Here is a 12,238-nt window from a genome sequence, read left to right on the forward strand (position 1 = left end):
AAACAAAAAAATATAAAGTAAAAAAAGATAAAATTTTTAACTATTTCGTTTATTTCTTAACATGTGTGCACATACATGTATGTGTCCACTAAATCCACATTTACTTCTCAATATTATTTATTATTATCAGCATATGCAAAGTGTATAATTTTAAGCACACACTCTTTTTGCCTATATCCGAATACATATAATAAAAAAAACTATGCATATATTAAAAGTAAATGCTGTAAATTTTGTATTTAAATATTATATAGTAAATAATTGTAGCATATTGCATGATTAATAAAAAAAACGGTGACAAATCTGTCCATAAATTTGGATATGCAAATGTCACAATTCACATACTTACAAATTATACAAAAAAAAGAATGAAAAGACAACGAAATGTCAAAATCGAAATTTTATAAATTAAAAAAAATAAAATAAATTATACTACAAAAATGTGGTTATTATATTTATCTAAAAAGCTCAAATGTCTAGGGCATTCAAATATATAGCCTGCAAAAATATAAAATGAAATATAACACATAAATATGATATTCTTAATAGTTTGAAAAATGCAATAATACATATTTGTGAGCATTTAAAAATTTGTTAAAATATTTAGCCGTACTTCCTTAATTAAATAGGTTATTTCTGAAACGTCTTTGCATTTTTTTATGTTCCCGTTTATATATGATAATAAATTTTTATCAGACGGATTTATTTCCACATGTACATTGTCAGATTGAATATTATTCACACGAAATTGTGTCGTTCTACGTATTGTCTGAAAAAAAAAAAAAAAAAAAAAATTAAAAATAGTTCTTAAAATTGTTCTTAAAATATGGCCATAAATGTAGACAAAATTAAGCTTACTTTAAATTCTAAAATAATAAAATTATCAGTTCTTTGCACAATTTTTAAAGGAGACAATTGTGTTGTTTTTATATTTCTTTCAAGAGCTTTTATGCTAAAAAGTAAAATAAATAAAGTTACATTTATTTGTGTGTGCATAAATATATTTGTTCCTATATAAAAATAACATGAACGTACATAACAAAATTGTGTTTATTTATGCAAATTTGAATTTTATTTTTTCATTATTTTTACTTTTCTTCTAATAATTTAATCCTTTCTTTGCAATCTAAATCATCTGAGAAATTTATGTCGATTTCTTTTCTCTTTTTTTTCATATATGTATCATACTTTTCAATCTTTTCAGTAATCTACAAATATTTTATGTTTGAAAAAAGGAAAAAAAATATATTCACATGCATGTTCATATTTGTATGCACACTTAGCTAGCCATTGCATTTCTTATACCTTGTTAATATCTTTTTTTAGTTTGGTTATTGTCTCATCCATTTCGTTATTCTGAATAAATATAAAAAAAAAACGAATATAACAGTAGAAATATAAGCAATCAATATATAATAAAAATAAGAAGAACTTGCTATAAATAGCTAACCATACTATTACATAATTTTTTTATTTTTACCTTTTCTTTGTTTTTTTCAAATATTCCATCATATTCTTCTACTTTTGCTTCCAATTCTAACTTTTTCAGCCTTTCTTGCTCAAACTCGATTTTTTGATTTCTTTCAGTTAATCTAAAAATAAAACATTAAAAATGTAATTAAATTGTGGTGTATTATGTATGTTTATTTCAATGCATAAAAATATATGCACACAAGCACAGACGCGTAATCGCGTATCAAGTTTGATTATTCTTACTTTAGTTTTAAATTTTCCACATGAGTGCTGAAGAATGAATCGGCTGAAAACAAGGTGTTAACTGCCTCTATAAAATAAGAAATATATATATATATATATACATACATTTTTTAGGCGTGGTTGCAAGTGTTAATTGTGTCTATGCTAAGGTATAAACTTACCAGCAGTATTATTAAACAAGAGGTCTAATAAATTTGAAATATCATTTTCCAATTGCTTTACTTGAGGTTTATCATTATATTGTTTGCATTGTCTAACAAGTTTTTCATAAGATTCAATAATTGCCTCTTGTTCTTTATTACTAAGGTGCATATTACCAAAGTCATTAATTTGCTTTATATAATTTATAAAATTTTGACATAAATTATAAAGTGTTTTTATTAAATCTTCATCAACTTCATCTTCTAAATCATTTTTATTTTCTTTTGTGTCTTTTATGAATGTGAATATATTATTAAAGTTTTCAAAAAATGAATTAAATATATCATTTTTTGAAAGTTCATTACTATTTCTTAAGTTTACATTATATTTATCATCATCTTTTTTAACAGACCCAAAGCTGTTAGGCATGTTATTTTTCGTCGACATCGTTACCTGCTCCATCTTGGCAATTCAATAATTCAAAAAATTATTAATTTTATAATAATATGAAATGATCTGATAAATGGTTGCTGAAATGTTACATAAATATGCATATACGCATGTGTGTGTGTATGCATGTATACGATTAATGCTTGAACATATTTTATCTCAAATACTTGAGATCAATCTGTATGTGCACATTTTTCTTCGTCTTTCTGCTTTTATGTTCTTCTTTATATTTTAAATCATCCTATTTTTTTATAAACAATAAAATATTTACTTGAATAATGAAAAAATATATATTTTTTGCTGGCTTAAAATTGTATGAAAAAAAAAGCAGAATTAGTATATGCCCACATGTATGCTATATGTATTTTCTGTTTCCAGTAATAATTCAAATATATGCCATATAAATGTGATAATATGAACTCAAATTAAGTATTAACCTTTATATATACAATTTTTATATGTTATTTTTTCAAAAAAATTATATATTTTGTGTTGAAAAAATAATTAGCATTAAAAAAGAAAAAATAATATAAATGGGTAAATGAAAATATAAATAATGATAACAAAAAAATAATAATAAATGTCTAAAAAAGGAAAAATGTAATTAAACAATGATAAAATCATGAAAATGCGAACAAAGGCAAAAAGAAAGAAATTAATCACACCATAATACAAAATAAAATATATTAAATGGATTAAATTAAAAGAGGATACTTTTTAATTTTTACTAATATATTTTTTCTTATTTTCATATTTCCAATGTGAGAACATGCACTTTAAATTTGTTCGTCATTATTATAGTGTAAAATATTTTTGTGGAACTTAAAATTTGCATACTAATTTTACATTAAAAATATTATTTTATTTATTTTGTAAAAAAATATATTTATATAAATTAAAATTTAAGTTTAAATATAAGAAATTAACTAATCCCATTTTAGTGTAAAACTAATATATTTTATATCATTGTTTTTATTTTCTTTTTTTACAGCCACTATTTTTATGCTGTTGCTGTCAATCATATTTTACATATAATAAGAGTAAACATAATATCCTAATATTTTATATTCTTTGTGTTTAGTAAAAATGGAAAAACATTCATACACGTAAAGTATCATTGATAAATGACCCCTTGTACATTTGTAAAAAATAACTATAATTTACCATCCACCCTAAAAAATCAAATACACAAATTAATAAATATACTCACATAAATATAATTAAAAAATGTATCCCATGCTCAGACGAACTATTTAAAATATATATATCTGTGCGCATCCTTGCATTCGTTTTTTTAAGTATGCTACTAGTGTTTGCGCATTTGTAAGCATATATGCCATATATGCAACATTTATGTGAATGTTTCCGAAAAATATGAAAAAAAAATTGTATAATTTAGTTCTTAAAAGAAATTACACACGCTGTGGCGGTTTAAGAAGACCACAAAAAGTAACAAATGATCCAGAGAGTATTAATAGAAAGGTTTATTGGTGTTTTGAACATAAACCTGTTAGGAGGACTGTAATTAATTTAATATTTTCCCATAATGAATTAAAAAACTTTTCAACTCTTTTAAGGAATACAAATGGTTATTTTTTAATTTTCCATTATCCTATTTAGTCTAATAATTATATGCCAATACCCAATTTACACTTTCGCTAGTGTGTGCAACATTATTTTTTATTATTATTTTTTTTTTTTTTTAGCTAGCTCATCGCTAATTCACGAACTGTCATTGGAAGGACCTTATACGGGATTTCTTCCTTCAGACGAGGCCTTAAATTTATTGAGTGCAAATAGCTTAAATAAATTATATAATGATGATAATAAAATGTCTGAATTCGTTTTAAATCATTTTACTAAAGGTCTGTGGATGTACAGAGATTTATATGGCTCATCCTATCAGCCAGTTAGTAAACCAAACATAATGAAAAAATTATTTACATGCAATATTATTTCCACATTTATATGAACAGCAATAAATTTTTATAATTTTTTTTTCATATTTCATATTTTTCCACTTTTCACATTTTCAGTGGCTCATGTACAATGAAAAAAGAGACGCCCCAGAAAAATTAACAACTTTAATAAACAACGACATAATTGTAAAAATAGAAGGAGAATTTAAAAATTGTGATCATTCCATATATTTAAATGAAGCAAAAATTATAAGGCCCAATATGAAATGCCACAATGGCATAATTCATATCATAGATAAGCCAATCATTTTTTAGTACCACTCAAACAAGATTTCCATATGTTAATTTAGCAAACATAATTAAATAACCACCTTTTAATATAATTAATTTATTTATCTATTTTCAACTATTTTTATGCACGATTTATGCCCTTTATTATGTCTATTGTATTTTCATTTTAAAGGAAATTAGGTTGTTCCCTTGGGGACTATATATGCTCATGCATATGTTTATTATTACTAACTTTAAATTTATAAAACAAAAAAATGAAAAAAATAAAATAATAACAATATATAGTAAAAATAACAATGGCAAACACGAAATGCCGAATTATCAAATTCGGAAATTAAATATTAGCAATTCCATGCAACACATTTTAAATGAAAAATTAAGAAATATATTTAAAAGTGCTAGCTAGGAATACCCTTTAATTAGCTATATAAATAAAAAAAAACATAACGCGATAAATACGCGAAATTTAGCAAATAAACAATTTTTCTACCTTCCCTAATGTTAGCGTTTAATTGCTTTAAAATATTCAATCAATAAAGAATGAGCATTCAATCCACTACTTTTTATAAGTTTTATTTCAAATAAATTTGGCCAAAACTTTCCAGTTACTAGTAAATTCGGAAGGGACTCCTTACTATTTACTGGATTTATTGCAATTCCATTTAAGAAGGATTCCCTACTTCGTCCTATGCTTTTCTATAAAATTAATAAAAAAAAAATTGTATATAAACATATGCATGCCCCATTTGCTGGGCTCTATCCGTGAAAATATATTGCATATATATGTTAAAACGGCACAAGTAGTGAAACGAAAAAGACGTATGAAAAAATGGTTATACGTATGATATTGTTACCTTATTTGTGTTATGATCAATTAGTCCAGTAAGATTAATTATTTTAAGACATGATCCTTTAGTAATATCAATTTCTATTACTATATTTGTCATGAATATGTTAGCATAAATAGTTTTTTCTTGTAAATGGTACTCCAATTCATTAACTTGTTTCATAGTAAATCCAGCACATGTAATTTTTGTTTTGTTAATTATATTTATTTTATTTACATTTTTAAAATTATTTGGAATCTCTAATTCGTATAAAAATTCATTTCCTGATGTGGTCCATAATTTTTGATAATTTGCAAACTTACCATTTTTTAAATCTTGTATAGAATGGATGGGATCTAAGTTTGAAGTCAATCCATATCCAACTAGATCATGTTCAAATGTGTTATATAATTCAAATGTATTATAGTCAAATACTAATATAGTGTTTTCTTTATATGTCAATACAAATATAAATTTTCTATAAGTTTCGGGCTCAATAACTAATGCTATACCTTCAGCAAAATAATTATTTGTTATATTATAAAATCGTTCTGTTGAACCTGTTTTTAAATTAAATCTTCTTAAATAGCTAACTGCATATAATCCCGATGATTCAATTAATGTATTACCATCTATATATAATAGACCTTGAGTAAAAGGATTATTGGTTATATATCTTTGATGAACTATCGAACCCACATTTGCTTGCTGTCCAATTGTTGGGTCATGAACGTGATCATATTTATTTACTATCTCATAGGAATAAATCCCTATATCCATAGGATGACCACTATTCCCATCTAAAACAAAATGAAGGATTAGCAAAATTGTAGCAACAACTAGCATACAAATGATTATCGCAAGGACCACCACCTTTTTTATAGATCTACAAAGACACATTGTAAAATTGTTTTTTTATATTAAAAATTGTTTAATGTTAAGGGGCTATCTACATGCAAAAGTATGTTATATATATATATTGAATTGTTAAATGAATATGAATTTGTATATATTATAAAATAATCACAATTGATATATACATATTGTGTATATGCACGCAACTGATAAATACACATAATTATGAATCAGCCATATATTTCCATAATTCAATTTATATTTTTTAAAACACCAAAACAAATTAAAGAGAGCCCTTAAATCAATTTATGCATGCTCTCATCATAAATAAAAATGTAATTAAACAAATGCGTGGACAAATTAACAAATAAATTCATTAGCAATATGTAATGAAACATTTAAAAAAACATAAACTTGTAAAAAATCAACTGCATATACAATAAATTGCAAAAACAACCGCATATACAATAAATTGCAAAAAACAACTGCATTACAATAAATTGCAAAAAAATAAACACAGATTTTCAATTTTTATTTTTTATTTTCAAATAAAGACAATTTACACACATGTCTCAATTTAATTGTAATATAATTTGATAAACAAATGATGAGATGCTCTATATTTTTTTTTCTCATCCTCTTATAAATATGTCTATATATATGTGCATACAAAAAGGTGGCATCGATCAGGACCACTAATTTTAATTTGATGATATAATCAAATAAAAAATAAACTAGCATGTACACAACAAATAAAATATGTCTACACATTATATATATATGATAATATTTTTTCATATATTTATAACCTTTTATTTTTTATAAGACTATTTCCCCGAACAATATGGGTAGCTGATTTTTTCCTTGCAACTAATTTATTTGCCATATTTCTCAATAATTTTGTTTGACTCTCCCCTTACTTTTTTTTGGGGGGGGGGGATATTGGCTTACACTTATTTGGCACACATAAAAAAAAAATGAAACAAAAAGATCATCATATAAATATTTTCAAATACATTACCGTTAATTCATTTGGGAAAAGGAACTTATTTTATTTTTTTAATTATCATTTTATTTGTTTATAAAAATATGTTTAATACAGACAAATATTTAATACATAATGTGCATATAATTATGGCTATAGCTATTTTTTTATGCATATAATAAGTTAAAATAAATTATGTATTTATTTAAACTGATCGAAAATTATATTAATTTGTTTCATTTTTATATGCGAAATATATATATGCATATATTTATTTTACAATTTTAATTTATAATATATATTAGCATTTTTTAAGGGCGTCTCAAATGTATATTACTTTCTTTCCCCTTATTTACACCCCATATAAATATATAATAAATAAAAAAAACAAAAGAAAATACAAGTATCCTTACATATGTATAAATGTGAACAGCTTTGAGGCAAAAAACACACTAAGCCCATATAGGGAACAAAAGGAAATTCACAAAAAAAATAAAAATAAATAATATGGCTTAGAAAAAATGTGCTAGCTATAGTAAAAGCATTCAATTCCCTTTCAATAAATCGCAATTATGCCTTTTATCCATCATAACTAATCTTATTATATACATACATGTTTACGAAAAAAAAAAAATAATTATTTATAAAGTGAAAATATTATTATTAAATTTTTATCCAAAATATAAAGCATTTTTTAAGTATTAAATTATATATTATGAAATGGGGTAGTGGTGGTATATTTTTCTATACATAGGGATAAAAGTGATATGACAATTTTTTGCATACAATTTTATGAACACCTTATTATATTTAAAAATGGTTAATTTCTATTTTATACAAAGTAAAAATACATATAAAAAAATACTCTTTAATCATATATTGAATAATTTACATTTAAAAGAATTTTTTGGAGGAAAAAATACATTTTATTAATTTATTTTACAAAAAAAATTATCTATATATTTAAATGGGGTTTCCTTTAAGGGCTGATCTGTTCCAGGCTTAATTAAATATATATGCATATTAAAATATATAGGGTTTATTATATTTTTTTTCATATAAATAATATATGGCAAATAATAGGCACAATTTAAAGGTCGGTCATTCCAGCTTTTCTATATAATAATATTAATATTTATTGGCAAATTGGCTATTATTTTCATATACATTATATGAGGATATATAATAATATTTCAGCTTCTTAAACCCTTTTATATCTTCTCCAAATTACCAAATATTATATTTCCGCCTTTTTTTTTCTTAGGGGCAGTTCGCACCTTTAACACAACATACGTATTACGAATGTAATATATATATATACATACTTTTATTTATTTTTCTATAAGGAAAGATATATTAATAATAATAACTTTTGAAAAAGAGGATATTCTATATTACCATATTATTATATGCATAAAATATATAATACAATCTGTGCATATATAGCAAAAAAAAACCAATTGTAAGAAAAATTATTACTTCGTATATGTAAAAAAAAAATAAGAACAATATTCTTGTAAATAAAAAAAAAAAATAAATAAAATAATGAATAATAATAATAATCCTATGTAAATTTACAATATGAAAAATAATTTACAAAATATAAAAAAACAAATAAATTAATGGTTTTTATAATATTTGTAAAATAAACAACAAATTTTATTAAATATAAAAAAACATAAGTATTTTAAAAAAACTAACATTATAATAATATAAAAATCGAAAACAATGGAAGGTAATATTTAAATTTTATTTTTTCATTTCATCCATAACCCATTTTAAACTTATATTTCTGTGTTTTATTATTTAATCCATATTTTTGTAAATTTAACAATTTTTATTACTATAGATATTAATATTTCTTATTTATAATACCTTGTGTTTGTATCATATACCTGTGTTATACTATATATAACAGCATACATATTCTTATATTCTGTTATATATAGTATGCTTATATATTCATGTGTGCCATGATATATTATGAACAATGAAAAAAATATTTTTAAATGCATAATAGCTTTAAGCAAATATTATATTTAATTTTTATGACATTCATATACACATACTTTTTTCATAAATAACAGATAGAGGAGGCTTTTCAAGAGGTTTTGGAAGAGGTGCTAGGGGAGCTAGAGGCGTCAGAGGCAGAGGAAGAGGAAGGTAAAAATTATTTTTATACCCATATATATATACTACCTATTTTATGTCATGTACATACTATTTTGGATATTTAAATGAACACAGCTAGCTTTTTTATTTTATTTTAAAAAAAAATATGAACGGTTAATGTAATTTTTTATATTACTTTAAAAATTTTTAGAGGACGAGGCTCAGCAGAAGATGATTTAAAAAACTGGGTACCAGTAACAAAATTAGGAAGATTAGTAAAAGAAGGAAAAATATCATCAATTGAAGAAATATATTTACATTCATTACCAATTAAAGAATATCAAATTATTGATTATTTTTTTCAACCAAATGAATGTGCACACCCATTAAAAGATGACGTTGTAAAAATTATGCCTGTACAAAAACAAACTCGTGCAGGTCAAAGAACCAGATTTAAAGCTTTTGTAGCAATTGGTGACGGAAATGGACATTGTGGTTTAGGAGTCAAATGTGCAAAGGAAGTTGCCACAGCTATAAGAGGAGCTATAATTGCAGCAAAACTTTCTTTAATCCCAGTAAGAAGAGGATATTGGGGTAACAAAATCGGAGACCCACACACAGTACCAATGAAAGTCTCAGGAAAATGTGGTAGTGTTCGTATTCGTTTAATTCCAGCCCCAAGAGGTACTCAAATTGTCGGTGCACCAACAACCAAAAAGATGTTAAACTTTGCCGGAATTAAAGATTGCTTTTCATCATCTTGTGGAAAAACCAAAACCAGAGGAAACTTTCTAAGAGTAGGAAAATGCGAAAAAAATATGCGAAAAAAATATGCGAAAAAAATATGCAAAAAAATTGTTATATTTCATAAACCATTACATACATATTCACACTAACTTGTGCACTTCTTCTTAGGCCATTTTCAACGCTTTGAGCAAAACATACGGATATTTAACCCCAGACTTGTGGAAAGTAACCAAATTCGACAAATCCCCATACGAAGAATGGTCCGATTTTCTTGAAACATACCAAAACGTAAAAGGAATTAAAACCATAATTTAAGCATCGAAGAAAAAATATATGTGTGTAGCTAAGTAGGAATATTAATCAAACATATGTACATTATTTTAATAGTAACTGAGCCTTTTATGTGAAACCTGACCAATTTTTGTTATTATATTATTTCCCTTATATATATCTATATATAATATTTTTTTTACTTAATTAATATTATGATTTTACTTAGTTTTTAAAACATATAATAAAAAACGAAAAACAACTAATTATATAAAGTAAAATTTAAAAAATATTTTTAAAACACAAAATATTTGTCTGAAATTTTGCCAAAATATTTTGTGCATATGTACAATATCACTAAATAGTTTTTATAGCTAGCGAAAAAAAATATATAATGACATACTGTCTTAAAAAAAAAAAAAAGCTAAATCATGTTCAGAAATAAAAAATACGAATGTTAATTAGTTTATTCATATAATAGTGATATCATAAGAATGTTAATTAAAAAAATGTGTTATTAATAAACCAAAACAATGCTAATGAAATAGACTGACGTGGGAAAATAAAAAATGATTTATACCAATCATATCAAAACAAATAAGCAAAAAATTGCTTGACTATATTTTCTTTTTATTATAATTCCTTCATGTCTTTATTACATAATTGTTAATTTTCGTGGAACATCATTCACTAAATTTTGCTCATACCACTCCTTGCTAGATTTTTCCATTTCATCTTCGAAAGTTTCCCTTTATAATTAAAAAAAAAGTAACAATAAATAAATTTATTCAAGTATATAAAAAGTATAAATAAATATGTATACATGCTTAATTATAAAATTTGACACGCTTATAGTATTACCTTTCTTCTTTGTTTTCTTTAGTTCTGTCAACTTTGGCATTCATTTGTTTTATTCTTTTTTTAAGTAACTCCTTAAAGGGGTCTGAAAATTTTAAAAAAATACAAAATATGACAAAAAGGTGTAATAATAATATAGTGAAAGTCAAATGGGATATATGAGCACGTAATGCATATCATGTCACACGTCTTTAAGAATAAACTTAATCCATATATTGTTTTACTAATATTTTGCTTGGTCATTTTTTTATACCTGTTTTATGTTCTTTCTTTTCAACTATCTCATCTTCTATATCTAAATCAAATGGCTTTATTGTTTCTTTTGTTGTAAATGGATTATAATTTAAACTGTCCCCATCTTTTTCAACGATTGTGTCTATTGATTGTTTTTTTTTGTTGCTAGCATTATTTTGGTTTTTTGTTTTCTTTACTGCTTTATTCATTTTTTCCCTTTTTTAAAAAATAGCCAAAAAATAAATCATCTTATTTATTATATATATTATGGTTATTCTTGTATGTTTTTATAAAGAACTTTTAATATCCTTTTTCAATTTTATATTAAATATGATATACCCTCATGCTATTGTTATAACTTAAATAAATATCAAGAAAATTGATAATTATTCAAATTGCATTATTTTTTTTATTTTCATTCGTTTATTTATTTTTTTATTTATTTATAATTTTTTTTTTTACCTATATTTTTGTTTCCAATTTTTTTATCTACAAGCGCATGATGATATGCAAGAGTATATTACGTACATACCTTCCCGATTACCTTTTTTCTTAATTTAATATTTTTCACTTATATTTTTATCATATATATATATAACAAATATATATTACATATTTAATAATTTTTTTATGGATGATATTCATTTTTGGAGGTAATTTTCAATGATGTATGCAATTTCAATATAAATATATACATAAACAATGGCTAAAAAATAAAAACATACTTTATTATTCTTAGGAAGCATGAAAGCGAATGATTTTTTAAATAACACAAGTACATACTGACTAGTTCATACAAAAAAATATAGAACTAGTAAAAATAGAATGTACTG

At 23.6% G+C, this 12,238-nt stretch overlaps 5 protein-coding genes across 5 annotated transcripts; 2 read left to right on the forward strand and 3 right to left on the reverse strand.

The window, feature by feature from the left end:
• Nucleotides 1-468: 468 nt before the first annotated feature.
• Nucleotides 469-2,319, reverse strand: PCHAS_1313800 (conserved Plasmodium protein, unknown function; the record flags this gene model as incomplete). Its single annotated transcript, XM_016799140.1, has 8 exons — nt 469-498; nt 614-769; nt 859-952; nt 1,093-1,208; nt 1,306-1,356; nt 1,481-1,592; nt 1,717-1,783; nt 1,878-2,319. 8 exons carry the CDS (start codon nt 2,317-2,319, stop codon nt 469-471), a joined length of 1,068 nt encoding a protein of 355 aa, XP_016654474.1.
• A 1,362-nt stretch (nt 2,320-3,681) lies between these two features.
• Nucleotides 3,682-4,541, forward strand: PCHAS_1313900 (heme detoxification protein, putative; the record flags this gene model as incomplete). The annotated part of the gene is made up of 3 exons (XM_740636.1): nt 3,682-3,895; nt 4,014-4,216; nt 4,344-4,541. The coding sequence occupies 3 exons, from the start codon at nt 3,682-3,684 to the stop codon at nt 4,539-4,541; spliced, it is 615 nt and encodes a 204-aa protein (XP_745729.1).
• Nucleotides 4,542-5,018: 477 nt separating this feature from the next.
• On the reverse strand, nt 5,019-7,085 carry PCHAS_1314000 (glutaminyl-peptide cyclotransferase, putative; the record flags this gene model as incomplete). The annotated part of the gene is made up of 3 exons (XM_016799141.1): nt 5,019-5,213; nt 5,372-6,230; nt 7,009-7,085. 3 exons carry the CDS (start codon nt 7,083-7,085, stop codon nt 5,019-5,021), a joined length of 1,131 nt encoding a protein of 376 aa, XP_016654475.1.
• A 1,827-nt stretch (nt 7,086-8,912) lies between these two features.
• PCHAS_1314100 (40S ribosomal protein S5, putative) lies at nt 8,913-10,358 on the forward strand (the record flags this gene model as incomplete). The annotated part of the gene is made up of 4 exons (XM_016799142.1): nt 8,913-8,919; nt 9,272-9,347; nt 9,508-10,093; nt 10,212-10,358. The coding sequence occupies 4 exons, from the start codon at nt 8,913-8,915 to the stop codon at nt 10,356-10,358; spliced, it is 816 nt and encodes a 271-aa protein (XP_016654476.1).
• A 610-nt stretch (nt 10,359-10,968) lies between these two features.
• On the reverse strand, nt 10,969-11,614 carry PCHAS_1314200 (conserved Plasmodium protein, unknown function; the record flags this gene model as incomplete). Its single annotated transcript, XM_016799144.1, has 3 exons — nt 10,969-11,062; nt 11,175-11,256; nt 11,425-11,614. The coding sequence occupies 3 exons, from the start codon at nt 11,612-11,614 to the stop codon at nt 10,969-10,971; spliced, it is 366 nt and encodes a 121-aa protein (XP_016654477.1).
• Nucleotides 11,615-12,238: the final 624 nt, after the last annotated feature.

Source organism: Plasmodium chabaudi (assembly GCF_900002335.3).
Source record: "Plasmodium chabaudi chabaudi strain AS genome assembly, chromosome: 13".
NCBI lineage: Eukaryota > Apicomplexa > Aconoidasida > Haemosporida > Plasmodiidae > Plasmodium > Plasmodium chabaudi.